General features: G+C 46.8%; 1 protein-coding gene across 2 annotated transcripts in view; it reads right to left on the minus strand.

Annotated features, from left to right (window-relative positions):
* The window catches only part of RPS6KA2 (ribosomal protein S6 kinase A2), a 443,982-nt gene that overhangs the window by 334,450 nt on the left and 87,386 nt on the right, over positions 1 to 22,146 (minus strand). The window contains exon 3 of one of the 2 annotated variants that reach the window (XM_054558435.2): positions 18,581 to 18,631. The exons of the other annotated variant lie outside the window; for it this stretch is intronic. Within the exon in view, the coding sequence (XP_054414410.2) occupies positions 18,581 to 18,631 (51 nt within the window). The remainder of the gene's footprint in view (positions 1 to 18,580; positions 18,632 to 22,146) is intronic. 2 annotated transcript variants of the gene reach the window in all.

A 22,146-nucleotide genomic window follows, 5' to 3' on the forward strand; every position in this document is an offset into this window, starting at 1 on the left:
GGGTCCTCTGTGAGTATGATGAAGACATCACAGAGTAAACAGCCTCTGAAACATAGGTCTGTGAAGTGCATCCACAGTCACCAAAGAGCAAGACCAGAGTACACAACTTTTACCTACCTCAGCTTCACATTCAAGAGTGAGGGGACACACTGAAGTCTAGAGAGGCAATTTAGAATAAATGGAAAGAGAAACCTTAAGAGACAGAAAGGCAGAGAGAGATTTTTCAAAATCTTATTTTATAATTAGTAAAAATATAGGAATATAGTCACTTCAAAAGGTGACATTAGCTAAGAACATTAATGGGTTATTAAATATTTAATTCAAAGATGATAGACCCATAATGATGATTAAGGTTATTATAGAAGAGGATGATTCTTGGTGTTAGAGATCATTTACTCAAACCCTTGTATTTTAAAAGAAAGAAAGACTGAGACTAACAGAGTTAATTGATTTCTCTCAAAGGTAAAGCACGGATCAGAACCTGGTTCTCCCACCTGCTGTCCCCACACCATTTTATGTGGTTATTAGCCTCTCCCCCTGACTCTCCCCATAGTTTTGTGCTTGTTGTTGCTGGTTTCTTGATAAAATCTGCATCAAGTAGATGGATACTCTTGGGGTAATGGTGGCCCACTCCCTAACCACTGTGTTAAGCCTTGTATACTCTGCTGAGTAGGTAAATATTTTTGTCCCCTAACTCTGCACCTGGATTTATTTGCTGTGAAACGCAGGGCCCATTCCTACCAACTATAAGCAATTTATTCTGTGGGTTTAGTCACGGCGGAGGGCAGAAACAAGATACCGCTCCTTTTATGTGGCATTAAAAACAAACTCCTCTTTGCTGGTGACCCTGTTTCTGTAGGAAGTGTGTGGTTTACCTAGAGCAAAGGGGCTGGCTGTTCTGCCAGACTTAAGCCAGATGTAGGGCTCCATCTATCTTGTTCACGGTTTTACCCCAGTCCCTAGCTGGTATAACCGGAGCACCCAGTAAAGAAGAATCTACGCAAGGGAAGAACAGTCGCCCTCAGGCTGAACAAGGAGACGCCACCTCTGCTTATACAGCAGCACTCAAATGACTTTCTCTGTCCATTCTTCACTAAACTCCTTAAAAATAAAATTTTAGTTATTACTTCAGAAAATTAACCTCTGTAAAGTATCAATAATATACTTTAAAACATGTGTAATGCTGTTGGAATTTTTTTCTCGTCTTATATTAAACACAAAATGTCCTATATTTATATAAAAAATCACCGTGTTGACCTTTTCACATGTTCTTCCACAGCTATCTATTAATACTATGACATCATATTGCAAAAACAAATACACACAGCAACTCAGATGTTTGATAATAAAATCACACAGCAGTTTAAAAATTCATCCACAGGGACATCAAGTTAACTGTTGTTATGATGAAAGTTTGTCACCTCCCTACAAACACATCTTGTTATTTAGATTGTGTTAATGTGTTGTGTTATTATAATAAAGCCCTTATTACTACACTTATTGTGGTTGTTAAACAGTCATTAGCAACTACGAAACTGGGAAAATACACTGAGCTGCGTTGCCCATGAGCTATCATGGTTAATAATGAAAACAGATCAAGAGATCTGGGATCCTCTACAAGAAGATGCCGACTTCCCCGAAATTTCAAGAGAGATGACGGTCAGAAATGTACTAACCCAACACAAGCATGATGAGGAACCCAAATTCTGGAAAATGCCCTTGGCCATGCTTGAACTTGATCTGTAATGCTCTCCTGTGCCGTCCGTCTTCCCGTGAGAATCCAGCCCCGAGCCCCAGCTACACAAGACCTCAGTCTCCCCGAGGCCCGAGGTGCATGCAGTGATGACTATGCCTGGGACCGCCTCAGTGCCTGGAAAAGTTTCTCAGACACAATTCTCACCTATTTTTGCATTTCCCACATCATGTATGTTGGAAGAATCTTGAATAAACAAAAGCTACCACTTTTAAAAACAACTGACAGTGTTTTAAAACTTAGGCTCTATTATTAATCAGGTGTGGCAGGGCAACAGGTCAGGAGACAACTGTCAGCGAAAAGAGACTTTGTTACTCACAGATCCCAAGAGAGGTGGCCAAGCCCTGGGGACCACTCAGGGATGCAATGAGCCTGACTGGAGGCAGAGGGGTGCAGGGACACCTGGGCAGGGGCCTTTCACGTGGCTTCCGGGGAAGGAACAGGTGAGCCAGGGTGAGCCTGCAGGACTGCTTGGTATGGGCAGTTCCCGTGGCCCCTGCTGCACAGGGGGTTGCCCTCGCTGGCTGGTACTGGGCCCTGGGAGGATTAGGGCAGGAGGATGTGGCCCAGAGAGTGAGAGTCCATAAAGGAGGTGGTGGGGGTGGGCTCTGGTTTGCATTTGAAAAGTGCACTCCTGGGTGAATTGCCTGCTGTGTCTGGGAATTAGAAACCCTGGGGGAGCAGCCTCTCCAGGGCCAGCAAGCCTCCCCCTGCTCCCCACCAATGTCAAAGCATCAGATGCGGAAAATGACAAGTCCCGGTTAGTGTAGACAAGTAGAGGTCCCTTTCCCAGTCCTCAGGCTGGTGTGCTGCACCCTCCCAATGCCATGTTTGACCGTTGTGGTCTCAGGGAAGGGCTCTGAGATGGGTGTCCAGGGCGGCAGGTTCAGGCCCTGCCCTGTCGCTCACTTGCCACCGGGTGAACTTGGGTCAGGAATCTCAACTCTCAGCCTCAGCCTCCTCATGTGTGCAATGAAGGGGTTGGGCTCTGTGATTTCAATGACCCCTTCCAGCTTCCAGATTCCATGAGCCCCTCCTCGTAACCTGGAACACAGAAAATCTACAATCCTGTGCTTGTCAAGGAGCCCAGACCCAGGGCCACTGAATTCCAACAAATGTATGATTCCCTCAGCCAAAGCTGCGAAGGGCAGCTTGGAGGTTTGCATCCACGCATACTTCTAGGTGGCCTCAGATGGCCCCTGGGGTGAAGGCAGATCTTCCAAGGGCAGCTTGCTGACCTCTGCAGTGTGGATTCCCAGTAGGAGTGCTTTCTCTGCTTTCTGTTTTAGACTTACTGCCCCAGCCTACAACCCCGGGCATGGCAGAAACCTTATGAAGAAATGCATTGCACCTCCTAGATGCAAACTGTTCAGGGTGTTCACTCCTTTATATGGTGAACTCTCTAGGAGGACCAGCAGAAGATGTTTCTCACAGGGCTCAGAACAGAAAGAGATGTGTTTACCTACACAACCGGGGTTTATTTATTTATTCGTTTTGCTTGTTTTGTTTTTATGTTTCCAGTCTGCCCTGCGGCGCTCCACTCCTTGAGAATCCAGCAATCTCAGAGTCACACCTAGGCCCACCTTCCACCCCGAGGGCTGGGGGTCCTTTCGACATGCACTATGGCTGCTGCGCTCGGCCCAGCTTCCTAACACTCCTCCTCCTCCTTTCCTTCACCTAAACAGACGCACTTACTGATTGGCTTAGCCTCGTATGGAATATAGGTAAGTTTACTGACATCTTCTGGACATAAGATGGGGTGTCGGTAAGGAAATACCCCCACTGATGTGACTTTATTTAAATCAAAGCAAACAGCTGCATGAGAAGCTGATGTCAAGATGTAACAGACTCAGGGCTGAGCTGGGTAAGGAGCTGGATTCACACTTAGAGACCTGTCTGTGCTTCTCACGTGTGGATAAGCCACTTGTTTTCTTTATGCTCAGTTTTCTTAATTCCAAAAGTTGAAGTAAACAACTTTCGTTCCTCTTATATAATTATTTAAAATAATATTATTTCAGGAGTAATTTCAAAATAAAATATAAATATTCCTTAAAATTATATTTTGTAGCCGAGGTGGGTGGATCACGAGGTCAGGAGATCGAGACCATCCTGGCTAACACGGTGAAACCCCATCTCTACTAAAAATACAAAACATTAGCTGGGCGTGGTGGCGGGAGCCTGTAGTCCCAGCTACTCGGGAGGGTGAGGCAGGAGAATGGCGTGAACGCAGGAGGTGGAGCTGGTAGTGAGCCGAGATTGCACCACTGCACTCTAGCCTGGGCGACAGAGCGAGACTCCGTCTCAAAAAAAAACAAAAACAAAATGTGCACACAGCTGGAAAGTCACAGATTTTCTTTCAAAATAATGTTATACCCATGGGTCTGTCAGTGATTTCTAGAACACTGCATTTCATATTTTTTCTTTTTAAAAGGAATTACACGAGATACACTTAACAGCAATTTCTCAACAGATTGTAGGAGCAATTAGCATGACCTGGTTTGGATTCTAATCTGATGCACTCTGATTACATGTGATTATAAACATGTTTGGGTTGACTCACTTAAAAATGGGCAATCTTGGCTGGGTGTGGTGGCTCACACCTGTAATCCCACCTCTTTGGGAGGCCAAGGTGGGTGGATCACCTGAGGTCAGGAGTTCGAGACCAACCTGACCAACATGGAGAAACCCCGTCTCTACTAAAAACACAAAATTAGCCGGGCATGGTGGCGCATGCCTGTAATCAGCTACTTAGGGGGCTGAGGCAGGAGAATTGCTTGAACCCGGGAGGTGGAGGTTGTGGTGAGCCGAGATGGCGCCATTGCACTCCAGCCCAGGCAACATGAGCAAAACTCCATCTCAAAAAATAAAATAAAATAAAAATAAATACTAAAATAAAATGGGCAACCTCAATGGTGGGAGGAATGAGGAGTGTTTAATGGGAACAGAGCTCCAGTTTGGGATGATGAAAACGTTGTGGAGATGGCAGTGGTGGTGACTGCCCAGTGTGAATGTACTTAATGCCGCTGAACTGTGTGCACTTAAAAATGGTTAAAACCGAAAAATCTTATGCACATTTCACCATCACATAAAAAAAAAGCAGAAACAATTTTTTTAAAGGGCAAACTGCTAGCTCTTGAAGAGTTGGTTCTCTTCACCCAAAACTTTACCTTTTAGTAACAGTAAAAATAAATGTCAGCTTTGTCATATTTTCTCCCCTTTGCTTCTGCACTTGCAGAAAGATTACGGACACCCTTCCCCTCAGTTGTCAAAATATACTTGGGAACAGAAACATTAAGTTTTCTTGGGCTCAAACACATCCTCAAACACAAGATAAATTAAAAACAAGGCAAACTTCAGCCAGACATGAGGACCTGTTCTTGGCACCGCTCCGAGACCTGTGTTCATGATCTGTGAGATTCCACTCCGCCCAGAAAACAGCTTGCCCCTGGCCACCCAAGCTCTGTCACACCCGTGATTTCCCAGCAGTAAATAAAAACTGCCAAGCTCACTGGGACCCCCGTTTCCCGCAAGCCCTCCCTTACCTTTCTGAGGAACAGTTTCTGCAGCTTCTTGTGTGGCAGCCTGATCATCATGATGCGCTCCCCAGGGCCCGGAGGCCGGGCTCCCCTTGCCGTCCAGCCATTCTGCCAGGGCAGCCGCCACTCCTTTTATCACCTCCTGGGCTGCTGTGCCCACCCTCGTCACCAGGCAGCCACCCCGCACACCTCCTCTTCCCTCCCCTCACCCCTCTCCAGGCAGCCACAAATTCCCAAGCCAGGAGTCCTGCCCCTCATAGGCACCAGCTGTGAGTTGAAAATGCTCTGGCTGCAGACAAAACCCCCACTTTGCAAACTCAGAAGCAAAGGAGAGAAGCTGAGAAAACCTCAGCCCCGAGGCTGGCCATCTCCTCTGATGCGAATGCGAAGTTCCTCATGCTGCTCCGAATCCCAGCAGGCTGGAAGACAACATCTGGCAGAAGCCAGCAAAGCAGAAGCGTCACTTAGAGGCAATCAAATGTCAGAAACCATCAAAGACACTCTGAGGGGCAGGACTGAGGTCCTCCTCAATGCATACCTGCCCACTTGCCCACAGCCAGGCTGGCAACGTGCCTTAGCAGTGCATGAAAAGTCACTTTGGTCATTCTCTGTGTCACTTAAACTGAAAGGAGGAGGCAGTGGTAGGAGGAAGGTGAATGAAAATGGTTGCTTATTTCTTCAGGTGGCGCTGGGTCAATGAATGCACACCAAGGGTGCAAGGATGGCATCACCCTATATTACCCCTCCAGATGATGCCTGCACCCCGGAGACACAGGCACGTGCACATGCACGCATGTTCTCTCTACAACCTTTTCCCGGGCTAACTTGGAAGTTGTCCTCTCTGGCTAACATAAACATTTGCTTTGTTTTCCTGATCAAAACTGAATTCCCACGTTTCCAGAACATCAGCCCCTTTCTTGCTTTCACTTGCCATGGAGCCCTGCCTTGGTTCCGCCAGAAGTGTCCAGGGCTCCGTGTGATTGGCAGCCGCTGAGTGCAGGCGGCAGGTTCAGAGTCAGACCCAGGACACTGGCGGAGTTTCCTTTGTTTACTGGTATAGCTTCTTGTTAATACATAAATAGCCTTCTCCTCTGAAAACCTACAGATGCAGCAGAAGAGATCTACCAACTGACAATCGCCTTTGAGGTGACAGACAATAGAGGCCACGGCTAAGCATGCAGGTGTGGAAATAAACAGATATAAAAACATAGGACGTGAAAAGAAGGAAGCAAAGGCAAAGAGGAAATTGAAGACTGAAATGGACAGAAATGACCATGATTTAAGGCAGTGCAGTGCTAAAAGACGGGGCCCTGTCCACTCCTTCCTTACTCCAAGACATTGAGATAAAGAATATTTCCTTCCTAATCAGACAGAAATAGTTGAAGTGCAATTGTCCTTTCTCCAGTGGTTGCTATTTCAGGAAACGGGTTCTACCAAAACAACTTTTCACCCGTTTCGTGGCTTCCAGAGCACACATGGCGTATGTTCTTTCCCTTGAATGCAGAGCTGATTAAAACTCATTTATCCAGGTCAATGTTGCATTCGTGTGTGTGTGTGTGTGTGCACGCGTGTGTGTGCCTGTGTGTGTGCCGGTGTGTGTGGTCTACACAGATACATACATACTTCAGGTAAATAACACTGAAAGGAGCCTTGGTCAGTCCTTCAGAGGGACTTTCTAAGGGATCATTTTTATTAACCCTACTTTCCACTATAGGAACTTTATTAAGAACCTATAATGTAACATTTTTAGAAACACATGCCATACATCTGCCATTATACACACACTTTTTTCTATTCTGGAGCCGTTGGCAAATATTACTTCTAAGCAGAATGGTCACACTTCTGAGCTGTTACTTTGAGAATAGAGCACAGTTTGTTCACAGGCCAAGTTATGGCAACAGAAGAAAATGCCTCTGTCTTCCAAAATTTCTCAGTTACCTTTTGCTACTTTTGCTGGCCCAAAATAATAACACGGGGAGATTAATAGAAAATAAGGCTCTTTCTAGTCTCACCAAATTTCGTATCTGTGATTTTGAGTCTCAGCACTGCTGGTGTGTTTCAGTCTTGACTTCTTTCTGTGAAGTCATCAGGAGCTTTAAAACAATCCCAGTTCTATTTCTTTTCTCCAAAATGAATCCACATCCACATTTCACCTCTTTGAAAATGCTGGATCTTAAAATATATGTGCAGCCTTTCACAGAAATAGGCACTCCTGCTTCCTGGAAACACACTGCTGGCGTCTTCTCACACCCCCTACTGCTAGCTGCAGCCTCAGCTCCTGCGGAAGACACAGCCGCAGCCCAGTCCGTATCCTCACCCAGTGGTCAATGCAGCGCCATTCCCACCATTGTACAGAGAGGTTTGTGCTTGGTGAAGCCCTACTGCAGGGGATTTCTGAGTGTCGAAGGAGGACAACATAAAATATTTTCCTGAAAACTTAACTCTGTGGTCCTTCATAAATACTTTGTTTTAATTTTAAAATATGTAGTATTCAGGCTCGATTGAGATTTAGAAATTTTTACTAAATTTTTGTTTGAGGGTGTGGTGTTGGGGCCCCGGTATTGTTTCAAATACACAGGAATAAAAACGGAAGGTTTCTTTTGGCTATCTGTAACCTATTCAATCGGTTGGCAAAGATGCGTAGCTCATGTAGGGCAATGTTCCCAGCTTAGGCAAATCAGGGGCACCTGGGGAATGGCGATTTGGAGAGAGGAAGGTGGGCTCATTTTGGTGAACAAATATTTCCTTAGGTAATTTTGCACACAGAGTAAAATTAAAAGGCTTCTTAAGAAATTGTGTTTACAATTGTGTAAACATCTTCTTTTAAGGATATATTGAGCTGGTCTAATCCCCAAAGGAAAAATACGTGAGTCAGGCAAAGCAATTGAACTACATCAAAGATGAGCTCACCAAAGTGATCTACTGGATGTCAGGGTGATAAGATCATCGCACAGAGTACGTGGGCAGCGCCCCGACCCCCATCGCGGTCTAGTTTGAGACTGTGAGGACTCCAGGTTGATTCTATCGCTCCTGGCAACAGGAAACTAGCATAGGTTAGATTAGTGCAGGCCACGGAAAGCTTGAAAATGGCTCGGCCAAAAATGCTCATCTTTCCTGCACCACATGTTTTGCTGGAATCGCTTAAAATAGCCTGCTCACTGGCAATCCCTCTTCCCATTTCCAACCTGATGGCAACGTGCATGGATACTGAGCTGGGGAAAGGAGAATCGGATGGGGGAAATGGAGACGCAAAGGGTCTGAATAATCCTCACCTACAGTCATTTGGTTTTTGGTATCTGTATTTACAGTTATCCTAAATGCAATTCAATCCAAACTTCCATAAGAATTAAAAGGAAATTTTCCCGGACTTGGTACTTTTGAAAGTGTGTTAGCAAAATAAATCAGGCCTTTGGTCTCTGGCTAAATGGTGGTCATATGAGAGCTAGTGGGTTTGCAATGGAAACCTTTCATTTTTAATGGCATTTAATTGCAGGTGGATGTGAGTTTGTGAACTGAATGTTGTCGTGGTGATGATGGCAAGAAATTGCCTTTTATTTATTTCTGAGACCGAGTCTTGCTCTGTTGCCCAGGCTGGAGTGCAGTGGTGCGATCTCGGCTCCCTGCAACCTCCGCCTCCTGGGTTCAAGCAATTGTTGTACTTTAGCCTCTCAAGTAGCCACCACACCCGGCTAAATTTTGTATTTTTTGTAGAGACAGGATTTCACCATGTTGCCTGGGCTGGTCTCGAACTCCTGACCTCAAGTGATCCGCCCGCCTCAGCCTCCCAAAGTGCTGGGATTACAGTCATGAGCCACCACACCTGGCTGCCTTTTATTTTATGCCATGGGGAAATCATCATAACAATCTTGGCTTACTCATCTACCAAATACATTTTTAAAGACATTATTTTGAAAACATCTCTGGCTAACTGGTGAAAAGCAGCTATTACTGTGTATTGGCTATGGCTTTAAAAGCATTGCTATTGTTGTCATGTGAGCATCCACCTTCCAGCAGCAGAACCAAAATGCTCACACAATTCAGCCCAAAGAATAAACAACCACGACACAGCAGAAAGCATCTGTTTTGTGTTTCCATTAGACCATCAGCATCTCAGCCTGGAAGCAATATTTTGTGTCTTCCTCTGAAAAACCTAGTAGTTCACTTCCGTATCTTTGGACCCATAGAGAATCAGATGGATGATTTTAGCCTGTGTTGAAGACATCACTGGGAGTGAGTTGTACCTTTCCCCTTCCTAGGTCCCGGGGAGATAGGAAGGTGGGACCGCATGGCTGTGTCCTCCCCATTGGGAATGGAGTAGAAGGGAAGTGTTTCCTCGCATTTGAGGCAGTGTTGAAGGCGCAAGTTATCCCCTGCACCCCAGTCTCACGGCGAGAACAAAGAGCCCAGGGAGGGTAGAGCTCCAGATGGGGCAGCCTCGTCTCCCAGCCCCCTGGACCTCCAAGAAAGTGGCCGAGGATAGCCCTGCCTGTGGCCTCATGGGAAAGAGGCCTTGCAGACAGGAGTGAGAAGCAGGCCCTGTCATGTGGAGGCCCTGGTGTCACCACAGAGGTACACGGTCTGTCCCATCTGGACCAAGACAAGTGGCAGCAACCTTAGGTACTGGTTTCACCAAAAGGAAACTGAGGCCACACATCCCAGGCACTAGGACAGTGGTGTCCCTGCGTCCTTCCCTCCCTCAGTCTCCCCACATTTTACCACATTCTCCCTCAGACGCAAAACCGAATCATGGCCTCTCTTTACCACTTAGTGATGTCAGCTCAACCTTAGCACCGTTCAAGGCAATTGGTATATGCATGTGTGTGTTCATGCAGCGTGCATGTGTGTGTTTGTATGTCTATGCGTGTGTGTGTGTGTGCATGTTAAACGGAGGAGGGAACATGAAGTTCAAACTCCCCCATGGCACCTGGTGTAGTCCCTGGCACATGGAGTGTGTAAAGTCATGTTCTTAAGTGAAAGTATCTTGGGAAATTGGCCTCATTTTCCCTTACGGAGCTGATCTCGAATCACTCAGGATCTCGCGCTGGGCTGTAAGCCGGCACCAGGGTTACAACCTGCTGTGCACCACGGACCCTGAGAGACTCAGCCTCACATGAAAGTCCTGTTTGCTCCCAGTTCACAGGTAAATAAATCAACAGCTCCATGGAGAAAGAATAGCACCTTCCCATCCTGTCCACTCCCAGGAAACGACCTTCACTTCTGCTGCGACTTCCAGGAGCTAACAAGCAAAGGGGAGCAAGCCATGACCCTGAGCCCTGCACCACGAGATTTGAGGCCTGTGGGCACCGAGGCTACTGCAGAGCACAGGTGGAAACACAGGTACATAGGTGACTTTCCATAGGTCAAAGAAACGGTTTCACATGCTTCTGTGATAATAGCTGCAAGCATGAATAAAGTTCAGTTTTCTTTGGAAGGTATTGATGGGTTCAGCGGCTCTCCTCAATGCATGGATAGCAAAAATATAGTTACTATAAGGTGGGGTCTGTGATTTATTGTTATTACATTTCAAACAGAGAGTCTTAAGCTAAAAATATTTGGGACCCAGTAACTGAAAAGTCCTAGCAGCAGTATCAGGATCATAGAAGGAATCACATTTCCTGCCTTACAGTTTTGGTTTCCAGGCTTAGCTGAAGCCTGTTAGATGGCATTCGCTTAGCATGGAAAAAGCAAAGCCAAGAATAATTTTAAATTCTTTTGGAGTCATTAAAGGGTTACATTAAGAAAATGGAAAAATGTTATTTCCACAAAATAAATTGCAAGAGTAAATTATCTTTGATTTCAGCAAATGTCTGCATCATAGAATCACAGTTAAGACCCTAAAGCCACACGGCTCAGTTCAAATCCGTGACTCCCCTACTTGGCTGTGTCACCTGGTACAACTTAATTGCCTCCATGCTCTCATCTGTAAAATGGGAGAGAGCGGCAATGAGAGTGACTACTTCATCTGGTTGTGAGGGTCAAATGAGTTCACATTGCAAGGTGCTTAGAACATACTGAGTATTCTACAACGATTTACCGAAGAAAAGCAAAAGAAAAACACGAGCAAGGAAGGGAACCCTGGATTTCCTTGGGGGAACAACCTTGGAAACCAAAAGTTAATTAAGAAAGAGCTGTCAATTTCTTTACCTCCTCCCTGTATAGATAAGAGCATTGAGAAAAGGCATTTTGTAAGTAGTGAGGCACCACACAGATGAACGGCGACGACCTTGTTAGTTTGCTGTTACAAATCAAGTCCCAAGGGCCCCATGATAATAACCAACTGCAAACGATCCCAGCAAAACTAGAGCTGTGCCTGTCCGTGTACCTCGAGAAAGAGGGGCGCACCCAGCAGTCCTTTAAAGATTGTTTTCAGATCCATGACGGCACGACCGGCCTTGTCTATGTCCGTCACCAAATGCTGAATTGTGTGGCAGACACAACACTGTCCATGACCTGCTGTAAAGCAACTTCTGTTAGGGTTCTTGTTGTTCAGCTAGAAAGAATGCGAAGTGTTTGGGGAGTTGTGAGCGTGAGGAATTGCCATGTGCGGGGCTTCTGAGTGCCCCGTGCTTTGCATCGCGGCCGGCTCTGAGGACCACGCGGTGCTGGGACTCCACTCCCACTGGGGAGGGCGTGAGTGAGAGGGTGAGGGAAATGAGGCTGAGCCCCAGCTCAGAGCTGGGAAGACCCCTGGGATCGCACGCCACAGTGTGCTCAGGGTCATTTAAGGCCAGCGACATTTTAGTGATGGGCAGAGGGAAGGACACCAGGGGGCGCGTGAAGAGGAAGACGGTGAGGCGGGAGGAAGAGTGGGAGGCTCTGCCCAGGGTGGCCGAGGAGCAGGGTGCTTCCTGAAGGAAGGTGTGGAGAATGGCAAGCTCTGAGGAGGTGCTGGAACGCAGGGATCAGGTCTAACAACACGGGGCCTGCGCTTCCCTCCTCGCAAGACAGCTCAGTGAAGCTGAAGGAGTGAAATCCAGCCACAGTGAGAAGGTGGACAGGGGTGGTTGCTGGAGGAGGCCATGCCCCAGGCCCAGGTGGGGAAGCAGAGTAGGGCAAGGAGCAGGGGGTTGGGAAGGGGCCAGGGTCCCTGTCACTGACCACACTGGGTGTGGCTGTACTTCCCCAGGCACAGCCGGGTGCCCTCACTCTGTGAAAAACAAACCACAAGGAGCCTGCAGCCATGAGCCCACAACCCCTGACAACGCGAGGAAGACACGCCACAGGGACCGGGACAGCGGCCACCATGGTGATGCCTACAGCCACGCAAGCACCTGTGTAAACACACGCTACAGTCACGTGCTACGTATTTCACACATTTACACACTACACAACGTGTGCGCGTTCACATATGTATGTATCAACACACATATGCAGGAAAGACAAAGCACTTCGGCGGCCTTGACGTTATCTCTACCGAGTTCTGTCCTCTCAACATATGCCCACGGAGGTGGCATGACCTTCCCAAGACCAAACGGCCAATGGGGCGACCCCGCCTGGGTCTCTCAGCTCCAGCCTGGGGCTTTCCCCTCCCTGCCAGCTCCAGGGCAGGTCCACCGCACTGAACAAGGAAAGGACCCAGAAGTTAGGCCACATGAAGAGAGCCACAGCCCTGAGTGAGCCTCCACGTGGCCGGCCAGCATGGGTAGTGTGTGCAGCATCTCTGGACTCATAAACAGTGCTCCTGACGCTGGACTCCACAAAGCCGAGTGCCATGAGAAGCTCCCAGATGTTTCCAGGGCTGCAGGTCAGCAGGTGTGCCCAGCACGCCAGCCCTCAAGTAGAGGACGCTCCAGGACGCGTGGTGACAACCCATGGCCACAAGCACAGCCAGCCCTCCTTAGCCGTGGCCCCTGCACCTGCTCCCACCTCCAAGATCCCTGCTGCCCGCTTAGTGTGGGGTGAAATAGGTTCCTTATTGCAACCGCAGCTCAGGGACGGGCGCAGTGTGGTCCAAGACACAGAGGCTCAATAAATCCTGCAGTAATAACAAGAAAACAACTTTGTTTAACTTTTAGTAGATTATAAAGGATAACCATCATTCCCTATAGCTCTTATTTTCTGAGACCTTGATGTAGAAAGTGCTGGCTTAAAGTGGTGTAGAAGGTGCAAGATGTGGAGCTGGCATTTAAAGAAGAGAATTCAAAGAGCATCTTACTTTTTTGAAAGACATGGGGCTAAGCATCACATTTTAGATGCACAGCTGAGCAATTTACTTCATTTGTTTTGGGCTTCATCTCCTCATCTGTAAAATGGCAATACTAATAGTGATATAAAGAAACAGTGATTATGAAAAATTGGCTGGGGCAATGGCAGGCACTCAGTGACTACCAGCTTTTCTGAACAAGGGAAGGGAGGTTGAGTATATACTCCCTTCACGCTAACACAGTCCTCCAGCCTGTTAGGAACAAAACACTTCCTGTTTTCTAGTTCATTGAAGGTCAATATCATAATGGCTGTGATTATGATATGAGAAATTGTCAGGGTGAATTACAAATTCCAGACAAAACATTCCCTTTGGGTAGCCTGAGGTGTATAATTATCATGATGACGTCTTTTGGGTTGCATTGGTAAGTGGCAGTGACTTGTTTGATTAATGGATTGAATATTTCTTTTCATGTCACGGAATAGAGGATACCTTCAATTGCTGAAATTGCCTGAGATACAAGACTTATCCATGTTACTAAACCCAAGATATATTGAATAACTTAAATCTGCACTGTATCATCACCCAATGAGTATAGTACCATTTAAAAATTTTTTAGGATAAGCTGAGCCTTAACTTTAGGCCTATAACTTCAATTATATTTAATTTTCAAATATAATTATTGTACTAGTAATATAGATTTCTTTGGAAATTATTTTAAAAATGAAGAAAATAAAAATTACATATAATTGTACAACTTAATGAAAAGCCTTGGTAATTTTTGGATTTGTGTGTATGTGTGTTTTCCTTTCAAGCTTTTTCTAACAATCTTGCCTGTTTCTATGGGAGTTAGGAGGTGGGCTATAGCTGAATATGATAAAACTTTGGATCTACTTTTTTTTTCCCTAAAATTAATGTTTGATTTTTCTCCAGCTATCCCAAAAAGACATTTATAAGTATGACCTCAATCAAAGGATTTTTCTAGCTCAAATTCTGACTACAGCACTATTTTCTGCTGAAGTGCAATGCACAGATTTTGAAAGCCCACCCAGTTACTCAAGTAACTACAGGAATGAAACAGAATTTGTCTCTTCAGCGGTTGTTTGGGGATGGAACGCAGAAGCACAGAGGTTGCGAGGTGCTCCTTTTTAGCGGCAGGTATTTCCTTTTGCTGCCACCCCTGTTCTGGAAGCTTCCCTAGGCACCCCACTCGCCCCACAGTGTCCGGACCCAGCTGCGTGGCCCTGCGGGCCTAACGTGCCTCTCCTCCCTCGCCTTTGTTTACAAGTCCGAGGAATGTGCCTCTCCTCCCCGGAACCCTGCTGCACCCAGAAGTCTGCACCAACTTACCCCAGAGAGTGAATGAAGGTCCCTTCCTTACCTGCGGGCTGCCCTAGCAAAGAGGAAGGGCTCAACTACCTGCGGGAAGAGCCAGCTCCACCGTGGAATTTTTGTCTCTGAAAACAGACTGAAGAACCAGACTTTTGTATTTTATTCCCTAGACTCTGCCCAGTTTTTAATGTAGCCTATCACCTCCCCATGAGCAACGCCATCAGAAAGCAAAATACAGCTGCGACTACCGTCTCACATGCTTCAGCTTGCAAGGCAGAGGCACGGAACAATTTGATGAAAAAGACAGAGGAAAACAGAAAAATCATTCCTCTAGCCAAGACTACGAAGGCCGCGTGGATCAATGTGGTCCAGAGGTGAAAGCGTGGTTAGAGGAAGACGAAAAGGAAGGAGAAGCCAGCTCGCGCTCCCTTCAGGATCTTACTCGGAAAATTAATTTTGTGACTCAGCTAAGCGCTGCTGCTGTCACCCAGGAGCCCTTCAGACTGGGCTCCACTTGCCAGCAAGCCTCAAAGGGACCCAGGAAGGGTGAACATTCGGCCGGAATGTGTTGAGCGTCCACAATGTTCCAGGCTTAGCCCCTGCACTGCAGCTCCCTAAGTTGCTTTGCAAAGGACTGAGTTTGGGTCACCTCATTATTTTATCTGCATATCAGGTTACCTGACAAAAGAACATATTGTTTCCCAAATTATTAAGAACTAAAGACAATACTTCCGCAAACACACACACACACACACACACACACACACACACACACCCTGGTGTCAGGCAGCCGGCCGCGACAGAGTGTGTAGGGATTGCTAACCACAGCAGAGCCTGCTCTCACTGGGTGTAAACCTTGGGGGTTGTATTGTTCCAAGACCGTGGAGTCTGCCTCTGTGTCCCCACATGTAAAACCGCTACCTTGGCCACCGCTGCACCATAATAGGAGTGCTCACATTTCTGTCCTTCCAATAGCAGGAAATCTGAGGAACAATTACTTTTTCTTTGTTCAAGTCCCACCCAATCGATAGATGATGGATCAATGCAGCTCTATGCAACAGGGCATGTGTGTTCACTTCAAAGCCGTAAGAAAAGGGAAGAAAGAGGAGGAAACCCAGAGAGGGCCTCAGCGGGCAGCAGTGGCCCTGGACGAGCTCCCCCTGTTCTGGTTGAGGTTGGATATGGACAAAAGAAAGCATCCTCCCCTTGGAACTGGAACCTCCTTTGTGTCTTTTCTAAAACTCATTTTTTTATAAAGGCAAATAAATGAAGAGTGAAATCATGATGGAGAAAGAGGACATACAATTAGCTGTGAAACTAGAGGCAACTTGTAGGACTTATTAGGCAAAATCCATGAAAGACGCTGACCGCTGTGTTAGTGCCACCCATGCTTCTGGGACCATCCTGGTGAGCGGCCCAGTGTTCCTTAGCCAAGTGGCAGGGGCAACTGCCTCTGCTTCAGAGGCTCAGTCTGTGTTAGGAGTTTCAGCAGGAGACTGGTATAACAATCTGTTGAACATCAGCTTTTGTAGAGTTTTTAAAAAAATATGTACAGAGAGAAGTGGGTAGGGAGGGAGAGAGAGAGGAAAACAAAACAAAACAAAACCAGAATGATCAGCAGAGGGAGAGTTAAATCCTTCACTTGGCAATCACTGCTGCCTTCCTACCTTGTCAGACTTCTGGGCTGCTCCCGGGTGATGCTGTGTGAGATCTGATTTGCTTTTTTTATCCTGAACCTACGGGGTTCCTGTCTATCAAATTCAAGGTGAATCTGGAAACACTGCCAGGAGTTTAACCTGCTCTGGGCCTAAAGGCAGTGGAGGGGATTTTGCTGGCCCTCAGCCCACAGAGACCCTGTGGGCACATGGCTCCGGGGGTTCTCCCATGCTTTGACCCTAGGATGTGACTGGACACAGGGTCCTGGCAGAAACAGCCGCTCTCCTGGGAACACTTTCCAGTTCCAACTATGGCACTTATGGTTAATGCCTGTGCCAGCCTGGCTGTTGATTTAGGAAGGAACGACTCTCCAAGGGCACCCACACCCTACCCTGGCCCTGAACTCAGTGAGCGGCACCCACCAGACCCATGGTTGTGCCATTGGCCCAATGTTCACTGCTATGACCAAGAGAGGAGAAACACCCAGTATTGGAACGCATCATCTTTATTTGGAGTGCCCAGGCTAGGTGTGGATCGGGATTTTACAGATAATAATAAAACTTTTTCATTTGCCAAGAAACACAGTTCATCACACATTTGGATAAAGCCACATCAAGTTTCGCTAAGAATCGCCAATTACAGCTTGACTCTTTTTTTCTTGGACAGATTATGGACCAGACTGACAAGAGATTATGAGAAAGGAATAGAAGACTGTGTTCCTCCAACCCCAGCAGACCTTGTTTGCTGAGTTGATTTAAGTTAGGATGTAATCCAAACCGGGATTCAGGCATTTGCCTAACCCCTTAGCTGAAACAGTCAGAACCAGCTTGAGATTCTGTGTGCCCACCCCTCACCTTTGCGTGGCTGCCATCAACCGTACAGTTCAAAACACAAGTTCCACGTCCAATAAGGAAACTCAATTCATGCAAAATGCGTTCAGAGAGAGTAGTACCACAAGTATGGAAAAAGTAAAACAGTGGAATTCAAATGTCAAGCATTGTTGGCAATGGAATGCAGTAGGGACCTCTCTTCCAGGATTTGGGACCACCTAAAACCAGGTGGGACTCAGCCTCTCCCATCAGGGACTTGCAGGCCCCGGTGACGGGGCGAGAAAAGGCGACTGCATCCTTGTGCAGTGCCCTCCCTGGGCAGCTCTGAGGGCCACCCACTGCCCAGCAAGACTCCTGTGGCAGAGCTCATGCTGTTCTCATAAGACATTTTTAACCTTATTACTATGATATTTTTGCTTTTTAGCTTCAGGAAAGCTGCCAGAAAATCAGGAGTATTTTTGTTTCACATGAACTATAGCATAGTTTAAGGTATCAACGTAGATGAACATAAGCTCAACCAGAAACCAAATTCCAATGACCCGTTTGGCACCTACAAGGAGCAGGCCCATCTAGCCTGCTGTGACTGCTGCAGAGGCGCGGCCCCAAGGATGATCAATCCCATGGTGTCACAACCACACGTGGCATGACTACCGACGTATTACATTTCACCTGAGTGTTGCAGCCCAAAGCACTGAAAACAGCCATTAAACTATCTTTAAAAATGTCTTATTAATAAAGGTATTAAAACCAGATAGATGCTTGAAATAGGAGAAATCTACCTCCATCTAAAATTACCTATTTTAGTCCTAATTCCTAGAAAAGCTGTTGCTGAGCCATACACACTAGAGTCTGAAGGCTGGCCAGCCACCAACCTGCAAATCCCAAGGGCAGACACAGCCCCGGGCAGCTTCAGCACCCCACATTTGCCTTGCTGTCATGGCTCCCTTCTGCCTCTGGTAATTTCAGCTTATTTTGAAGGCACATCATAGTTTTAAAAGGAATATTGGACATAAAGTGATGCAGAGATTCAGAATCAAACTCAAATCATAATGCATGGCAAGATGACATCCTCAGTTTAGCATGCAAGGCAGCCCCTGCTGTACAAGGACATTACTGCACAAAGCACTCGGATTCCCCACAGGATGCCAAAAAATTCACATTTTCCTGTGGAGTGGTCCAGCCTTCTAAAAGCTCTTCACAGCTTGCCTTGCTGGACTCTGGGCACCGTGAAACAACTCAAAAAATTGAAAAAGACTTCATGTTTAACTTAAAAAAAAAATGTAACTCACATGAGCATGGAAAAAAACAAACCCATAGGAATGCTTCTTACCTCTGCGGATCCAGCTACCTTTGTCTTGGAGGCAGCTGAGTCACTTTTGCCCTGTGAAAATGGAAACGAAGAAAGAATTCCTTTAAGTCACAGGACATATTTACAGTCAGCAACTTCATTAGCAAGGGCATTACTACCATACTCACCAGGCCTGTGAGCTTTTTGTTTCTAAACATTAATCTCCACATAATTTTAAATAATTGGAGGAGTTTCTTTCGCGTTCAGGAAGACCTTTAGTGAAAGCCTACAGAAGAAAGGAACTTGCGACTTTTGTGCAACTTTTAAAATTTAGCCAAAGGAAGTGATGGTGCGCCCATCACCAACCTCAAACCTCAACGGAAAGAAAGTCACTCTTTCAAGCTCCAGATGTACAGCATTTATCTTCCGAGCTGCACATCAGTGACGAGCAGGCAAATGCTTTCAGGTGACTCTAAACTCTAACAGGCTCATTCCAGCTATTTTAATCTGTAGATTTCATCTTCATCTGTAATACGCTCGCATACACCTAGTTAAAATTCTAATCATGCTTGGTCCCAGGGCTTAAACCCGGAAGCGCATGTGTCTAGGAGGCCTTTCTTCTTCCCAAGCCTCTTTTTGGCCAGTGTGGTTTGGAGGTGACCTGAAGATGTTACTCAGCAACGTGGTTTTAGGACTGTTGAGAGCAGAGACAACGGCTACCCTTACTGCAGCACATTCAGTAATGCAGGGGCCACATTTCCATTTTCTACTTTCTCCTTTAGCCTTTCCCTGCCACATTTCTCTTCTGTTCTCTGTTCCTTGGCTCATACCCACTGAAATATAAGAGATGAAGGAAGAAGCCAGAATTCAAATGAAATCTCCTTTGCCCCTACTGATGACTGCGGTTCAAGTGTCAGAAGACAGAGCATTGGAATCACCATCTAAATGAAATGAGAAGGCTAACGGGAGATACCAGCGGTCTCTGCTGCCTCACGTGGCCCTCGGTTGTCATGAGTCAGCACAGCTTTGGGGCTGGCTCCTCCCGAGTGTGCCATGAGGAAAGGGGTCCAGCGATTCTGCCCTGAGAGAAACCCCTGCACTGTGGGTGCCCATTTTCACCTCAGCCTCCACCGCCTCTGTCCTCCAACACAGCTGATTAGCGGCCAGTTTATCGAGCTGAGCCTACACCACCTCTGTCCTCCAACACAGCTGACAAACGGCCGGTTTATCGAGGTGAGAATCATAGCTCTGTGTGTTTATTCTTGTTTTATGTCCCCAACTGGACGGTAATTAATAACTGGCAGGAATACAGTTTCTAATGCTGACTTTACCACTTGTTTTTGCCATTTATGTACCTGTTTGTATTGTACTGGGCATGTATGGTGAGCCTATGTGGGGTTTCTACCCAGCAGCCCTTCTCCCCTCCTGGTGAGCACTCCCTTCCTTTCTATGGGACACTAGCTCCATGGAGTCCAGGTGGGAATGACCCCACCCCCCAGCCCCCCACCACCGGGAGAAAGGCCCTAGCAGGGCTCCCGCAGAGCCGTCAGCCCCCTTGTCCTGGGATGGCCAGCCTGGCAGATGACCTAAGTCTGGGGTTTGTGCTTGCTCTGCCTTGGAAATGTGCCTGCCTGAGAGTGGAGTCGAGCAAGGAGGAAGAGAAATTCAGTGTCCTGCTGACAGCTTTGGACCCTGGGATTCAGACTCACCAGAAACCATCTCTTTTCAATGGTGTGAGCCAACAAATTGCCAATTTTAAGAAGGTTTGATTCTGTTTCTATAACTTGAAAAAGATGGTGAGACCTGATGGAACATAAATGATGCTTTTACAGAAAATACCTAATAGCATGAAAATCCCAAATGTGCTACAATGTTGTGCCTTCACCCATCACCTCGTTCCACCCCATGACCTACTCTCAGGGCCATCAGCTTTTCCAAGGAAGCGCCACACAGATGGCGCTACTAAGCCCGGCTGTCAGGACGCACCTGAGACTGCATCCAGGGTATGCGGTGCTTGGGGTCCCCCATAAAAAGACACATGACTAAATTTTTCATATTGTCTTGTTTGGAATCACTCTCTTTCCCTTCTCACTTCCTGGACTCTCTTCTTTGCAAACAACATTAAGAATGTTGTTAACTCCCCTGAATTAAACAGGGGAATCTGGAATGACTTGGACATTAAATGAGGATTCTCCAGCCACTCTGCAGCCACGCTATCCCTCCCACCTCCACCCCTTCTCTTCCTCCAAACTGGCCCCCACACCCATCCTCTCAACATCATGGTCAGCCTGCTGTGTGGGCTCCCCTCCTGGACCAACCATGTGTGGGCAGAGAACAGGGGCAGCTTCCAGCTCCAGAAGGAAATCCCGGCTCCTCTACTACTCCTTTCTGATCCAGGGCACGAGTGGAGAGGACTCCCCTTACAGATCCCATCTCCTCCCCTGGAGCATCTGTGACTGTGCAGGGTGCAGAAGGAGGCAGGGAAGGGAGTAAGGAGAGGGGAAGAGGAGCCACGGGAAAGCCCAGTGTGCCCTAATGAGGGGAGTCAGAGCCCCCATGGGAAATCCTGACTTCTAAAGAAATCCACTTTTCTTTTTTCTTTTTTTCTTTTTTTTTTTTTTTGAGGTGGAGTCTCACTGTGTCACCCGTCACCCAGGGTGGAGTACAGTAGTGCAGTCTTGGCTCACTGCAACATCTGCCCCCCAGGTTCCAGTGATTCTCCTGCCTCAGCCTCCTGAGTAGCTGGGATTACAGGCGCCCGCCACCACACCCAGCTAATTTTTGTGTTTTTAGTGGAGACAGGGTTTCACCATTGGCCAGGCTGGTCTGGAACTGCTGACCTCAGGTGATCCGCCCGCTTTGGCCTCCCAAAACGCTGGGATTACAGGTGTGAGCCACTGCACCTGGCTGCAATCCGCTATTGTCCCCTTCCTCTTGTCTGTCCCTCCTGTTACATACCTGTGACCACATTATCGTCAAAATACATTAAACATGAATTTATTATCATCATGGCTAGCTCCACCAGGAAGAAAAAAAAACTACCGTTGAGATGACATAAAACGCTTTGTGCAAATGATTGTCCTCCAGGGGTATTCCGTGAAGAGGACACTTGTCAAATAGCCAAGCATGCTTGCAGAAAATAAATGGACATGGGTCAGACAAATATTTTTGTGTGTTTCGTTGATTTGAAATAAACTATCAGAAATTTCTAAACAAATACTCACCAACCTTTTGGAAAAAAATATGGATTGAATCTTTTTTTTAAAGTCTAGAAAGTGACCTGGTGTTGTGGGAGAAATGTGAAAGGCAGACATCACTGCTTTCACGGCACTTGGGGTCGTAGTCTGGATGACCAAGCTTCATTTGATCCTCAGGGGTCTTTTATGATTGGACTGTAAGTAAAGCTGACAACCAAATTTTATAATACAAAAGGTGTTCAGCGTGCTCACAGCACCCCTGCTTACCAGATGACGGAATATCTTGAAGATCATGCACATTCCTCAAAAGACACATTTAGACAGTCATGGTCAGGCAGTTGATAGAATCAACATCAGCTATGAATTTCTCAGTGAAATTAGTGCATGGGACTCTAGAAAATTGGACACTTT

This window comes from Pongo abelii, chromosome 5, assembly GCF_028885655.2.
Source record: "Pongo abelii isolate AG06213 chromosome 5, NHGRI_mPonAbe1-v2.0_pri, whole genome shotgun sequence".
NCBI lineage: Eukaryota > Metazoa > Chordata > Mammalia > Primates > Hominidae > Pongo > Pongo abelii.